The 16717-nt window shown below is 37.1% G+C and overlaps 1 protein-coding gene across 1 annotated transcript in view; it reads left to right on the top strand.

Annotated features, from left to right (window-relative positions):
• dnai3 (dynein axonemal intermediate chain 3) overlaps positions 1-16717 on the top strand; it is a 35021-nt gene that overhangs the window by 4054 nt on the left and 14250 nt on the right. The window contains exons 2-12 of the mRNA XM_033999700.3: positions 82-238; positions 835-885; positions 6562-6746; positions 7451-7555; positions 8545-8691; positions 9107-9306; positions 9724-9840; positions 10844-11034; positions 11370-11494; positions 11895-11984; positions 12158-12250. Of these exons, the coding sequence (XP_033855591.3) occupies positions 118-238; positions 835-885; positions 6562-6746; positions 7451-7555; positions 8545-8691; positions 9107-9306; positions 9724-9840; positions 10844-11034; positions 11370-11494; positions 11895-11984; positions 12158-12250 (1425 nt within the window). The 5' untranslated portion in view covers positions 82-117. The remainder of the gene's footprint in view (positions 1-81; positions 239-834; positions 886-6561; positions 6747-7450; positions 7556-8544; positions 8692-9106; positions 9307-9723; positions 9841-10843; positions 11035-11369; positions 11495-11894; positions 11985-12157; positions 12251-16717) is intronic.

The following is a 16717-nucleotide window of genomic DNA, read 5'->3' on the forward strand; positions in this document are numbered from 1 at the left end:
AAAACATCTAATCTCAGACAACACGTGAGCAATGTTTGTGTTGTTCTCACATGTTTGTGTTGTTCTCACATTGTCTCTTAGAACTTTTTACAGGTGGGTTACAAAATCCTTCAGAAGATGTCAGATAAGCCTCATAAGAAGATCACTTCTGAAAAAGATGCCACAAAGAGACGTAAAAGTACAGCCAGCGCAACCAGCTCTCAAAAAAGTTTCAAGGGAAAAACTAAGACGACACCAGGTGTGAACAGACATATCACTTTGGTTCTGTATTCAATGTGTCCAGTCATCTAAACTTTACATACAGTTCAGTGAATGGCTTAGTGCTTCTAACTGCACTGGTTATAATACCCTGATAAATACAACCCCCCTGTTGTCCTTGCTGTAAAGTGATGTCTGACCATGGAAATGTTTAAAGCTCATATTAGTTATGCCTCATCATCCTGGCTCAAGTACCATCTTTCTACGCAAGGCCACAGAGTCAAAGACCTTTGTCCGTACTACAGGAGCTGTATGAGAGCGTGTGTATGCTTGGGAAGTTGTTCAGACATTCAAGAGAAGGTCACATTTCTTTAGACTGAGGACTGTTGAAATATTACTTTACAAATGGATTTGCTACAATAGAGTTGCTGATGCTGTTTTCAACCTACCCTGAAATATTCTGCCACCATTGTTTTAAAATTGTATTTATTTGTTTAAGTATTTATTATGTTAACTAAACAGCAATGTTTCAAAGGTCGGGGGGGGGGGGGGGGGTTGGGGATTATAGTAATAGGAAGTACTAGCAAAAATATTTCTTTAAATATTGAGATGTTCATTTTTGTTTGGACTTTTTAGCTAAAAAAGAAGACACACCAACTACACCAACTGGGAGTGCTACCGAGTCAGGTAAAAATGATCAGCTTACTTTATTTTCTTAAACTTTAGTTCCTAATAAAGTGTTCATTTGTCATATGTCCATACAAATATTCTGATTCTGAGTTAACTTCATGTACTATATAGTGGCTGTCTATAAGGTCTACAATTGCAGACTTAAATCCAATCTGATCCCTTTAACAACCACTTGAGGTTAATGTTAACTATTTTGTTTTGTTTTTATGGTTTTTGTTCAATGTAAGTGGCATTTTGTTCCACTAGATTTTTTAACCAATAAGGTTTCAAGTTTTCAGAATGACACATGACTGTCCAGATCTAGCACAGACACACAATCGTACACAGCTTCAGTGATTTAGAACACATACTGCATGAAGCTGTTTTTCTATTAAGAGCAAACCATGTGTTCCAGGTAAAGGGTACATTGCAGTCTCCTTTGTCAGTACATGCCAGGTCTTCACTGCAATCTATGCCAATGCTTTACACAGAATGCTTTCCTTTTGTACAGCTAAACAAAAAAAACAGCATTACATTATTCATTTTTAATTGTCCATGATTAAAAAAAGGGGTTAGATCTCGGTCCTGTCTATCAAATCATACCTTTGAGTGTGATGTTGTGATATGTAATGCTGTCCACTGCGGGGTAAATTGAGACCACTAAAGCCTTTTATCATGTAACCTAATCCAGATTGTAACCCAGGCTTCCAGAGGTGAAAGGATAGTGGATTAACCCACTGTGCCATTTCTGTCTGAATAATGTAAAGCCTGGGACCTTGTCCAGGTCAGCATTTTAAATCTGATCATCTGTTTCCGAATGGATAGGGGGGGCCACACTCTCCAAATATGTACTTGCCGAATTGGATCTCCAGAATTTAGCATTTCACAATGGCACTGCATGGAGATTTAGAGTGTGCTGGCAGCACTGGCAAGAGTCCTGTATTGTCACAGTGTGTCTATACTGCGTGTGTATACTGTATTATTATGCATCATACAGGCATGTACTGGGTTTAAAAAGAAAAAGACCACAATATGTATGTGCTGTTTATGTGAATAGTTGTAGGCATTTTATCTCTAATTATTCTGTTTCATTTTTATTTTTTTTCTGGTGTATTTTCCAGTTTAAACCTTTGATATGGGAAATCTAAATTGTTACCACATGTGTGAAATAAATATGCCAACCACCCTATGAGTTTCTGCCAGTCTGCAGAAAGATATTTTTGTTCTGATACTGTATGTCTGCTTATCCCCATGAGATCCTATGAATAATGAATAAGCTAAAAATGTGTTTTAATACAGACTCTAATTGCTAGCAGCACAATGGACAGTGTGAAACCCTCTGCCTTAATTATGGGTTTTCACTGAAAGAATCTTATAATCATCACAAAGGCTTTCCCAGACATTTAAGCACATAACTTAAATACTTGTTTAAGTTTATCCACATTTTTTGTTGTTTTAATATTACATTTGTGATGGTATAAAATGTACTTTTTTTACTGTCCATACAAACTACAGAAACAAATGCTAGTTTGATTTATTATTACAGTATTTTTTTTAATATACCTTTTATATTTGTGTATTATACTAGTACAGTGAAAACTGCTTATAATTATTATTTGTTTATTTAGCAGACGCCTTTATCCAAGGCAACTTACAGAGACTAGGGTGTGTGAGCTATGCATCAGATGCAGAGTCACTTACAACTACATCTCACCCAAAAGACGGCGCATAAGGAGGTTAAGTGACTTGCTCAGGGTCACACAATGAGTCAGTGGTTGAGGTGGGATTTGAAGCAGGGACCTCCTGGTTACAAGCCTGTTTCTTTAACCACTGGACCACACAGCCTCCAACAGAGGTCTAAATGTTTAGACAGGTGGTCTTATATACATGGAAATTAAGATGGGTGGTCCTGTACAGGTGGTGCTGGCTTGACTGTACCTATTATACAAAGGGGTATGTTGCAGATATGCTACCTGTTTACTGTAGGACATCACATGGACCCAGGAACTAAGTAGTAGTTCCTGGGTCTATGTGATGAACAATAAGTTATTGTAAATGCACAAGAAGACATATCAATTGAGACACCTCCACACAACATATTCAATTATATACTAGTGCTTTGTTTTGTGATTGCCAAGGAGCTTATTATGATTTGACTAATGTAGAATGTCCCTCCCCAGCCAACAGTAATTCAGTAGTTCGGGACAAACACCAATCACAAAATGTTTTAGTACAAATATTTATTGTGGAGAATGCAGAGTATGCGATTTTAGAGAAGTATTCTGTATATACACATTCATTTGGCATCAAACCTAACTTGGTTTGAAGGTTCGCTGCCTGGCAGACTGGACGAGGCTGAGACCCCCATTGATAAAACATAGAAATTGTTATTAAGAAAGGTGGAGATGGGGAGGGGGTGGGTTACGATGAAATCGAAACGCAACTGAGAGATAAGTGAAGAGGGTATTTATAGTGCTAACAATCTTAATTAGCTAATGTGTAAATTGAATGATTCAATTTGATGACGCAGAGTTTGGTGTCTGACCCTCCTCCCGAACTTTAATTATAAATTTCATGAAAAGAAAGCACCATCATTCCCATATACAGCCATAACAAGGAAAGACTTATTGATACATTGTGATGGCATAAAGCACAAACACTCCAGTAAACACCACTCATCACTCGTAGTGTTAGCCTGCGTAACTATGAACACCCACTAGAAAATCCCTTTTAATAAAATAATAATGTATGCTAATGTGTCCTGGCTGTCTACTTGTTTGACTTGGATTCTCTTCATCGCAGAAGTCATTTCAAATGCTATAGTGTTTGCTTTGAAAAATCCTACTTCCTCTCATTTTTGTGTATTTATCTTTGTGGTTCAGCAAATCGCACACTTACCACTTCCATTGTCTGGTTCTTTTTCTTGGCAAGAACATGAGATTTACCATGTTATACTTTTAATGGTACTGTAGCAGTTAGTGAATGAAAGTTGAATCCACAGGAGTAGCTACTGAAGTCATTTCTCAGAAATGTTTTTTGCAGATTATGGACATCCTTTTCTTTCAGGCAGTGTTTTGATTGAATATAATGGAAGATTTGGGTAGTTTAGAATATGTTTTCTATTTATTTAACCATTTAAAATCAAACGTATCCAAATTGCTGGTACCTCAGTATCAGAAAGGTATACAATGTTTCGACTTGAAGTTTTTATTAATGCCCTCAGTGTTGAAGATTGAAGACACTGAGAAAGACTTTCTTTAAATATTACTATATTTAAAAATGCTGTTACTGTACATTGAGCAGTATGTGATACAGGCTCTTTATGGAATTGTTATCTCTTGGACATTAATTTGTGTGACAGGAGTGTCAGTGGATCATTTCAAGCAGTTTTTAGAATAACAAAATACATTAAAAAAGTAAATGTAGTAAATGACATGCCTATATCAAGTTGCATAGTGGCTTGTGAAGCAAACACCACTACTTAAACAGTTAGCTTGCAGGTTCTTCACAAAGCTGTCATAGTGCTGTAGGCACTTAAGAGACTAAGCCTCAAGGTAAGCCTTTACAGATCTGAGGAGCATATTGCAATATATATGCTAAATAAGATTCTTGGTTTCGGTGGGGAGAATCCTGAGCTTTTAGGTGACATATATTATTTCAGCCCTCAGGAAACCCCAAGAAAAGTATTGTAGAACCTTCATTATTAGTGTCACTTTTAAGCAACTTGTCAGTCCTTTGAAAATGTGCCTCAATGCATGTGGGTCATCATCTTGTATTCTTATTAGCATTTTGTGATTGAAGTCCTGACCTATCCCACTGCCTTGCTTTGTGAACGAGAAGAGTAGAATGTACTTTACTGAACCATTTGCACATTTGCTAATCATACCACCAATCTCACTTCATCCAGTAAGCCAGATTGAAATCCAGCTATCAAGTGGTGAAGGACTAGTAGTTAGTAGTGCGTAATGGTATTTCTTGATTTGGATTTAGTATGTGAAAGTACTATCCAATAAGGATTATGGTATTTACAGTGTTATAGAAAATGGCTACTCTGAGAGTGCTTGGTACCAGCATGAATCACATGCAAGTGATAAAATGAATCCTGAGGATAATTTGAGGTGTCTGGAAAGAAAACAGGTGTAAACTGTTTCTGTAAACTATAGCAGAAATTAAAAACATATGGCTTCTGCTATGAATATTTCTTTAACTCCCAGCTATTGCAGTCTGTCTGCAGATTTGTTATTTTTTCAAGCAAATATTTCAAGGTACTAGTCATTCACTGGCTAGGGTAATGTTACTGGGAAAATATTTTAAGTATACTTCTAGATATTACTTTCCCCACTAGTGTTGTTAAGCAATTTTTTAAAGAATGACTCGCTGGAGATATTTATTTTTAACTTGCAACTTTTCCAGTTGAATTTGGACTAAATAAAGTGCAATAGAGCTGGTGACAAGTGAGTCTATGTGAATTGTATCACAGCCTCTTTTTTTCTCAGAATTGAATGTAAGTTTCTAACTTCAGATCAGCAGGAAGGACCACCCTCCTCCCACATACACACAACACATACATTAGATCCCCTTTCAGTCAATCTAAAAAATATTAATTGTCACTTTGTGCAACCGATTAATTTCCAAAAAAGTGTTTATTAAGATAAACGTTACCAGATTATTTAAAATGATTCTCAAATTTTTTCATCCATTTATTGAATGTTAACTGGGGTATGATTAGACAACTCAACCATATAATATATTATCATATATTTTATTTCTTAAGTTGGAAAGGTGGCCCCACACAAGTTATTGAATCTGAAGTTGGTGTTCAGTGCCCTTGTTGCAATGCTTTGAAGAGGCCACCAGTGGAATGTGAACTGTAATTACAAATGGTGGTGTGTACATTAGCAAGACTGTATAGGAAGACTTTATCTTTTCTAAGTTTAAAGGAAGCACATCTGTAAACCATATAAACATTTTTCACATTTTTCCAAGATGGCTGTCCGAGGTTTGTAGAGCAAAGCAGATGTCTGATTTTAAAATAAAGGTCAGCACAGAGTTATTTTCTCACCAAAAAAAAAAAGCCTTTTGGTACTTCTAAGAATAAGTCTTGTTCTCGATTTGTCATATGATATGGGATATGATTTGTTTTTAATTTGGGATGTTTCCAATACAACAATACAGGTAAACTGCTGCACCCTAGTATGTTTGCTGCAGGTCACATGCTTGCACCTAGACCAGTGAAGTGAGTTAGAGGTCATTAGGTATGTTCATTACCAACTTTCCATCTGCAGCGTTTTCTTTAAAATACATCTACATACTCCAAATTGAAGTATACTGTACAATACAAGCAAAGAGCTAGTGCATGTGTAGGAAAAATTCTGAAACCTTGGTTAACGCTCCTCTAAATGCCTTTAAAACTAAAAAAAAAGACTGTGGGCCTCTTATGACAACCATAACGATGTGTTTGTGGTGAACAACTAAGGAGCCTTTTTTAAAATCTCTATTCATGCCCTCTAGTTACTACATAAAGGATTAAGGAAAGTGTTGAGGTTTTACATTCTGACGATTTAAAGAGTTTCTGCTGTTGAATGGATTTCAGCCCTTTCACCTCAACTGCAATACAGCTTGTGTCACAAGGATAAGATAAGGACAACGTGCTGGTCAGACTGTCCACACTCTCTCAAATGTCCCTTTTTTAAGGTCCACCTGATGATATCTTCCCGCTGGTTCTTACCTCCAAGACCCAAGAACTGTTTCAGTGCAGGGCAGATGAGGATCTCACACAGGACAACCTGCACAAAATCATCAAAAAGGAAGAGATCCTGAATGATATGAAGATGAGGGCTGCTGTCTCTGATTTCTACCCGGTCAAGCAGGTGGTTATGGTGGGTATAATCTTTCATTAAACCACATGAAACACATATCGACAGGGCTCTTCTCTGACAACCTTTTGGTCATTTTTTTTCTTTTCTTTTTCTCCTGTTTTATGATTGGATAAAATTAACACCCCCTCCTGTTTAATTTGCTTTCATCTGCTTGTAACGGTGATCCAAACTAGACAGCGGGTGGTTTAGCTTTTTTCGCCTAATGAAAATGCCCAGGCTAGCTGAGATTTTCTTTTGTTTCTTTTCCAACAGAAGCCACTGTTAAAGCCTTGCCTTAGAATAGTTCTAGTGGTAACATACGTAGACATTCTGCAGTGTCAGGCGATAGGGGTGGTACGAGATAGCCCTCCTCTGTTGCTTTACTTGTGTCCTCAAGTGTTTAGTCCACCTTTGATTTTGCAGTCTAATCAGGCATATTCGATTTCTCTCTGAAACACATAGAACACGCAATTCTGTATTGGGGCTTTTATCATGTTTTCAGATATGTAACCACATTGGTAAACTACAATACACCATTTTTGTACTATTCAATAATTTTATAAGGGACTTCATTTTTAATTAAAATTAGATTTTCAATTTCACTCACGCACCTCTTTTCTACACGCGTTCACGTGAAGATACATTTTTGTTGCACAGACTACAGCACTCTATTTCTCACTTGATGTATTTAATGTGCTCACTGCTGTACCTTGTGTTTCGTACAGAACTATCCTGGGGAGGAGCTTTTACTTGTGTTTGATAGAGACTTTAAATATGGACAGAGTTTCTACCTTGTAGGAACAGAAGACACAAAGGAAAGGATTTTACACGTAAGGCAATTTGTCACTATTCATAGTGTTTAAGGGAAAAAGTTGTTTATATTCCCCTTGTTCAAAACTTTAATGGTCTATACTTTATTTTGGCATCCTGTTCATGAAAACACCTGCTGTGATGTTACTTTTTTTTTAAAGATGTTTTTAATTAAATAAAAGCAGGGGCTCCCGAGTGGTGCATCCGGAAAAGGTGCTCTGTGTGGAGTGCAGGATGCGCCCTATAGCCTGGACGTCGCCGGTTCAAGTCCAGGCTATTCCACTGCCAACCATGGATGGGAGCTCCCAGGAGGCAGCGCAAAATTGGCCGAGCACCGCCTGGGTGTCCTTGGCTCACCACGCACCAGCGACCCCTGTAATCTGGCCTGGCGCCTGCGGGCTTGCCTGTAAACTGCCCAGAGCTGCGTTGTCCTCCGACTCTGTAGCTTTGAGGTGGCTGCATGGTGAGTCTGCAGTGTGAAAAGAAGTGGTTGGCTGATGGCACACGCTTCGGAGGACAACGTGTGTTCGTCTTCGCCGCTCCCGAGTCAGCGCGGGGCTGGTAGTGGTGAGCTGAGCCTAAAAATAATTGGATTGGAAGAAAATACAAACAATAATTGGTGACTACTAAATTGATGTAGAATTTCGTTTTATAGTACATTATTTTGCTAGACGCTGACTTTTATAAGAGGATCCAGTTGCTCCAATGCATTAGGCGGGAACAAAAAATGACATGTTGCATACACTGCAATATTCAGTGCACAACAGGTTTCTCTGTAAGATCCTAAGGGCTAAACGGTATGGTGTTGTGTACATGATTTAAATCCCATTCAAAGAAGCATCAGAGGTTTGGCCAGTGTTAAACATCTGTTTTTTTGTGTGTGTATCCGCAATAATGATTGATCTAAATAAGAGGTGGGTGTGGTCTGAAGGAAATAAGTGTTTACCTGTTGTATTGTTCTATAGCCTTGTTAAACTGTACTGTGTGTGATTGTGTTGATATAACACAGCCCCCGGAACCATCAGAGGAGGAGGGAGTTGAGGAAGAAGACTTGATGGAAACATTTGTATACAAAACACCAGAACCCAAACCATGGGAGTCTCTGGGCAGCGATCTTGACATTGAAGAGGAATCGGTGAAAGACTCCAGATGCAAGGTGACTGGAATATCACAATTGAAACTGTTAACTGAGCTGCTTCTGAATTGAAAGCTTCCATACTGCTCATTTTGAATGTAGTGAACCATATAAACATAGGTAACTTGTCTTTTAATATAATTGGGTATAACAGGAACTGTATGAGCTTCATGCAGAACATGTCCATTTGCATTTTGTGCATTTTGAATTTTAAGAGAGATTTAAGAGATTTCACTTATCACTCGCGAGGATGCATATGTCGCACCTACATTTTTTACATATACGTGTGCGGCAAGAAGGTCTGTGGCATGGATGTACCGGGTGATACAGACTTGTTTGTAGAGCAACTGAAAGATATGCCAATTTTAAAGCAGCAGATCATCTCTCGGAATATCTGTTTCTTTGTGTAACATTTTCAAATTAAACCACCTTGCAGCACAGATATAAGATCTCCCGAAAACGTAGAGAATTTGGGGCTCCGGTGATGTTTACTGATCGCAATGCTTCAGTGGCGAGGGATGGCTACATAGAATGTACCTCCTACCCAGACAAAAGCTTCTGTGTTACAAAAATGGAGATGGACACTGGGATACAGGCGGTTCCACAGCTGCAGGAGACCAGCACACAGACGAAATGGTATGTAGGAAAACAATATGTGTTTAAAAAGGCACTGCCATTTAAAGACCACGTTGCCATGGTTTTTGAGGTTGTCTGGATGTAACAAATAAGAATTCTCTCCCTAAAGATCAGCAACCAACAGTGCATGAGCAGATTCTTCTTTTTTAATGTTACCACCAGTTATTTGAAAGAGACACGAAACAAAGACCTTGTGTACGTTGTCATTATTAAAGAACCCATCCACTTGACTGTAATAACCTGTTAAACTCCCTCTTACATTTTCCTATGCAGGACTTATTCAACCATCCATTAAAACATTTTGTTTGTTTGATTTTTGCTTTTCTAAAAAGACGATACTGTTTCAACCACCCACTGTGACAAGCCAGTACTGCACAAGGGTTAATTGCCATTCTGTATGCCTCCATCATCTTTCAGGAAATACCCACGGAATGCTTGCACCCAGTATGTGCCCAGGGAGTTCACTGATGAAGAAAAAGAGAACTTCATGAATTCTCAAAGCCTTAAAGATTTCATTAACTCTGTAGCTTTAAGGTAACAGTCGAACTGTTTTAAGCAAATTATATTCTGTAATCAATAACTAGGGGTTTCAGCAGGGATGCTATTAAGAAATAGTATCACTTTGGATTGCATGATTTTCCCAGCTTCTATGGGTTAAGGCAAAACCAACTAAATAGAAAGGTCACAGTTATTAACAATATGGCTGGTCTTTGCCAGTTAATATTAACAGGTTTAATATGATGTCATAGTACATCTCCCAGCAGCCAGACTGCTACATTTCATGCATGGTCAATTCAGAGATGTGGACACAGAATTGTGAATTGAATTAATGAATAATTGATAGAAAAAATGCAACATGAGCCAACCACAATGATACAACAATTTACAATATTCTGCAATATCAAAGTGTCTAACATAAAGCCACTTGATGTTTGCTCAGTCTAGCGCTGAATTTACAATGTGCTATACATGTTGCAAACCAAAGATTTTTGTAGTTTCTAAGTTCCCCTTTTCTCTAAATAAGAAATTATATATAAATCTGGGCAGCAGTGTGGAGTAGTGGTTAGGGCTCTGGACTCTTGATCAGAGGGTTGTGGGTTCAATCCCCAGTGGGGGACACTGCTGTTGTACCCTTGAGCAAGGTACTTTACCTAGATTGCTCCAGTAAAAAAAAAAAACAAACAACTGTATAAATGGGTAATTGTATGTAAAAATAATGTGATACCTGTATAATGTGAAATAATGTATAATGTGATATCTTGTAAAAATTGTAAGTTGCCCTGGATAAGGGCGTCTGCTAAGAAATAAATAATAATATATATATATATATATATATATATATTATTTATTTCTTATATATAAAGGAAACATTATAGATCTCTCCAATAAATTAGATTTAAAGCCAGTGTCATAAATCTGCATAAAACCACAGTGTGCAATATTTAAAGCACCATTCTTCCCATAACCAATAAATATCAATCTTTATGCCCTGTGAAACACGCTCTGTGTTACATATGCCTTTCTGTTTGCCAAACAGATTTGAAATAGCTGTCCAGCAGAATGAAATAATGGATGCATTCTTTGATGACTGGAAAGCTCTGAGGGAGGATGAGAGTACATTCGGTGGAAAGACAGACACTCATCTGAAAGAGTACCAGTCCTTCACAGACCTGTATTACAGCAAAGACAAGGCAGTCAGCTGCATTAACTGGCACCCAACTATCTATGGTATTGCATGAGGTAGCAGCTGTATTAGCAAAATGTATTCCTGGACCATTGAACACTAGGTCATGTTAAAACATGGGCCACATTGTGAACTGGCAATAACGTGTATATTTAGTTTTACAAATAATAGATTGTTAAAATGTTATTCATTACTGATACATTACTGTATGCACAGGACATCAAGTTTATATAACTGTATTATCCCATCAACCAACCTGCACGTAAACACAATATAAGCACTGTATGTATTTTGTTTGATGCAGGTTACAAATGTCTGTGTTCCTTTTTACTACCTGACAGTAATACGATGGGTTTTCTATTGTAATTCCGTACTCCAGGCATAATAGCTGTTGCTATATCAGAAAGACTTTCCTTTGAAGACAGGATTAATCTCTCTGCTAAACTAGTCATGACCCCTTCGCTGATTCTCATCTGGAGCTTTTCTGATCCCATACATCCTCAGGTATTGTATTCAGTTTTCTGATTTTAAAACTTGCACAGTTTAGACATAATCTGCCACTGACATGTGTACAAACTCTGTACATGCATTTTATATGGGGCCTGATAACAAGGGGCTGCCGGGAAGCTTGTTATTGATGATGTATAAAATTAAATAAGATTTAATATTGGTCTGATTGGTCCCTATGGTGCCTCTTCAGAGCCCATAGTTCACTGTAAACGTGTCATCCGGCTTGACGACAGGCTTTGCACCCTTCATGACATGTGTTTATCCAAACTGGATCATGTCGTGTTACCACAGGATTTGCAATCCCAATAAAAGTGAATGGCAGAGAGGTTCCCCTCATTTTTAGCAATGCATTCTTTAAAACCTTCATGCTAACTGCCTGTATTCTACTCTGCAGTTGCTGATGGAATGTCCCGATGATATCTGCTGCTTTGAGTTCTGTCCTAGTGATCCGAACATCATTGTTGGTGGCTGCATTAATGGACAGGTGCTGATTTTCCTTTTCAATATATATATATTCTGGTAATTCCTGAATAATTTTAAAATTATACTGTAGCTTTTTGTTCCTCCAGGAAGTTGATTGAAAACACAAACTACAAAATTAAAGATGTTTAATCCCAAAGAAAATGTTATACTTTGTAATTGTTTTCTTTTTTTAAGGTTGTGTTATGGGACATTTCCGCATATGCAGAGCGTTTACAAAGCACAAGGACTGGAGGAGCAAAGCACACTCCTGCTGCCGTAAATGCATTAGTAAGTACCTGATAAATCATTCAATTAAAAAGCAAATGTGTGCAAGCACAAGGAATGGAGAATTTAATTACAGCTAGGCACACATGGACAACATCTGTGCCACATGGCAACACAACTGAATATACACTGGGTATGTTTTATGTTCAGTTTACACTGATCACCTGCCTTTTAAATAAGCACCTTAAAATAGTTAAACACAACCCTTCACTGTTTTCTACAGCACACAAAACACGTCTGATCTCACTTCACTGGGCTAGATTGTAAATTCAGTGTTTGCCAGTGACAGCAGCCATAGCCATAAAATCAATAGAACAACCATGTAGTTTATGTACATTTTACATTTTGTAAAAATAAAATTGTGCAGATACCAAGACAGTTCTACATGTTTCATGAATTATTTGGACAAAATATAACAATATAAAACAAAGTAGGTACATACTGAAGAAGAAAAAAAAAGCTTTTAATTTTGTGTTAAATAAGTGCCGAACAAGATATCTATTAGCAGATACTAAAACGGAAAGCCTGTTGTACCAATGGAATATATCTGGTTGCAATAATCTTCCATCTTCAATCTGTGGTGTTACATAACAACTACATGTGGTCTGTGAGGTTTGACAGTAGAATTCATTTTCAACACTAAGTAGCCAGAGATGCAGTATTGAATATAAGTAAGGCTGTGATTTTGTCACAGAGGTCATGGAGGTCACGGAAATCATGAATTTGAAATCTTGGAAATGGATGTAAAAACACATTTGATTAAGCGCTTCCTTTATTTCCTTTTAAAAATGCTGTATGTCATGCATTGAAAATACAAATCTACAAGTATCTGTAAATTGTTTGGTTGTGTATGCACGCAGCATTTACGTGTAGCTATGTAGGTCAGCGAATGAGATAGCTGAGCGAGCAAGCATGTAAATGTGTGACAGCTAAAATACAAGAAAATTGTGAGTGAACTGTTTTCTGTAAAGACAGAAGAACAAATGCATCAGACAACAGAAGTTTACTGATTTAGAGGTTTTCTTTGCAACATGCTGTTTCAGAATTGTGGAAAACTCCAAAGTCTCGTTCATACATGTGCTGAGTTTGTACCTCTTATACAAGAGGCTTAAAAAAAATCTAAAGCCACGGCGTTGGTACATCCGTCCTCTCAACCAACAGAAGAGAACCTGAAAAGGGAGAATTTCAAACATTAACTAGAACTGCCAGGCAGTTTTACAGCTTCCAAGCTCAGTACCAGTTGGACATTTTGGCAAGCTGTAGCATTGCAGCACAAGTGTCAGCAACAGATCAGTTTTATGGAGCAGTTTCAATTCAAAATACTGCTTTAGTTCATTATCTCACGATGCTTTACAACTTTAAACATCATAGTAACCATGAGCCTATCTACACACTGTAAGGAGTTATAAGCTCATTTTACATTTGACCGAAGATTTTGAAAGGTTTTTAAAGAAATGTGTCAGGTGGCCATCTTGGTTTATGCACAAACACCACTTTTGAAAAAGTCAATTGTATTGACACAGGGATGATGCTTGTCAACTTTGGAGTTAATCAAATAAACCATTTTTCAACTGAAGCGGTTTTAAATTGAAGAAGAAAATGTAGGTCTGGCGGCCATCTTGTTTTACAAAAGAAGACAATTTTTCCCTATTTGAATTCCATTGTCCCCAGGTTGATGCCTACCAAGTTCAGAGTTAGTTGGTTAAACAGTTTCAAACAGAAGCAGTTTGATGTTAGGGGCATGTTTCAGTGAATTTGCTGGCAGCCATTTTGATATTAAAATTTATCGCTGCAACTTATGCTTCGCAACTTGAAGCAGGTTTTGTTGTTGATGACATATGCAATGTTTCAGATCAATCGGTTCACCGGCTCCCAAGAAGAAGATTTTGAAAATGTTTTTAAAGAAATTTGTCAGGCAGTCATCTTGGTTTACGCACAAACACCATTTTTGAAAAAGTCAGTTGTATTGACACAGGGATGATACTTGTGAACTTTGGAGTTAATCAACTAAACCGTGTTCAACTGAAGCGGTTTTAAATTTAAGAACAAAACGTAGGTCTGGCGACCATCTTGTTTTACGAAAGAACACCATTTTGCCATATTTGAATTCCATTGTCCCCAGGATGACGCCTATCAAGAAGAAGATTTTGAAAGGTTTTTCCTAAAAATGCATCAGGCTGCCATCTTGGTTGATGCAGGAGCGCAATTTTTTTGCATCTGGACTGTAATCTATACAAGATACCTGACAAGTTTCATGTTGATTGGTTACACCACGTGCGAACAGGAGCAGTTTAAAGTTTTGGGAGGAAAAACGACAGTAATAAAAAAGAAAAAAATAATAATCTTTACAATAACAATAGGCTTCCCAAGCCAGCTTGGAAGCCTAATTAGAGAGATGTGGGTATGTGACAGTGAGAGATATTTTAATTATTTTAGAATATCAGGTTAAAGGTTTGACGATCTGTTAAGGCTGTACAGAAAAGACGCAGTTCACAAGACTGTAAATGATGTAATTCCGACTTGTCGCATAGGGCTCTGAGCAGAAATGATGTCGGTTTGAAGTATGTACTATAAGTTTTGTGCTCTAAAGTAACATTTAAACTGGTCAGTAGTCAAAAGCAATAGTCTTTATATTATTGTTTTTGGTGTACTATTTAAAAGCTCTTGTGTATGTTGATGTAGCAAAAACTACATTATTGGTGATCTTTCCGTGAATTCTTGGTTTTGTGCCGCACCTCGCCTGGGAAATGTACTAAAAATGACTGTGCCAAAATCTTAAATATAAACTTACACATGTGTGTCATAGCCTTAAATATAAACTTACAATAAATATTGTTAGTAAAACAGATAAACTAGAGGAACTTAATTTGCGGTCTTCAAGAGAAGCTGACGAATAATTTCAGATTTCCCATCCGCGGCGAGAACAATAGAATTCTATGCCGAACTCGATCTTGTTTAAAAGCCCAACGGTTGTGTCAGAAGAGAGCAGGAGAGATTTTAATTTTGTTTTAAATATGTTTCTGAAATCGGAGGGTAGATGTATGTGTTGTGTCTAATTTAAACATTGCATACTCACTAGTCAGTTTTATAAGGCGATATTTAGTTTAATAAGTAGATGCCGCTGCTGCATATATATTACATGCTGAGTGAGACTTGCGTGGTGATTTCTCAGATGGCTTTTGAATAAAGTGTTACTGCTACTGCTTACCTCAGAGTTTTCTTTGTTCTGTTCTCTGACTGAATACCACAGTATATTTGCCATTTTTACTGTAATTCTTAGTGACAGAGATGAAAAAAACATTGTTTGTTGGGTGATTTAAATGCTGTTTCAGTTGTATGTTGAAATTTTTACCTACAGAAACACTGTTTAGATAATTGTTACTATTAAGGTGTAGTAATATTAATAGATCAGGTAAGTAAGTTGGTCTATAATGTCATAGCCGCGCGGTAAGACAATTCTTACCACACAGTCATGTGATCTTGTTAAGCCAATCACAGCACTTAATTTATCCAAGCCATTTTACTCATAAATGTCGACATTTACCAGTAAATCTTGAGATTTGCCAATATTCTGACTTTTACTGTACCATATATGTTGTTTTTTCAGTACAGTGTGTGTACTGTAGGGCATCCTTACCACACTGTTTATGTGCTGTGTGCTGCCATGGCGTGGTATGTCAACTACCAGAGCCCATCCAGTCTGTTTATAGCCATTCTCTTCCAAAAATTATCCTCTAGACTTTCATTACTATCTCTGTACCATCATTAGGAGTATCCAATGCTAAGATTTTGTTCCCGTTATTCATGCAAAGTTCTTTGAAGTCTGGGCAGGAAGGAAGTGTTAACTAGTAAGTAATACAAAACCCTGAGAGATGTAATAGTGTGATATTGAGACATTAATGAGATCAGTTTGTGCAAACAGTGAAAGAATCTGGAGATTCTGGTGTAAATCAGAAATAGAGAAATTAATGGTTTTGAAATGTTAGACATGAAATTGCCAATCTTCAATAAGTATGTATGTGTACCGCATACCTAATTAGTGATATAAATGGGCATTGTATATTGCCCAAATGGTTCTTAATATACAGTATTACTATTTTTGGAGATGCAGGTTTCTAATTATTTATCTAATATTTAATATTTTATTATATCAGAAGTGAACCCTTGACATATTTATCTAATTTATGAGGGTCCTGGCAAAAGGCAGTAGTCCTACATAAACAGATACATATTTAAAAGTAATCAAAACTAATTAGATTATTAAAATTGCACTGTTTTAATAGATTTCCTGGTTACATTTCAAATTGCATAGATTGGTGTTGATTTGTTTATTGAACAAAACTGCTGATGACAACCTTTGACCTCCTGGACTTTTACATAATAGATTTAAAAGTACAAATGATTTAACACTAATAATAAATCCAGAATCTTTTTACCAATCTACAAGGCAGATAGCCTCTTTGATGTAAT

The sequence above is a fragment of the Acipenser ruthenus genome, chromosome 10 (genome assembly GCF_902713425.1).
Source record: "Acipenser ruthenus chromosome 10, fAciRut3.2 maternal haplotype, whole genome shotgun sequence".
Lineage (NCBI taxonomy): Eukaryota > Metazoa > Chordata > Actinopteri > Acipenseriformes > Acipenseridae > Acipenser > Acipenser ruthenus.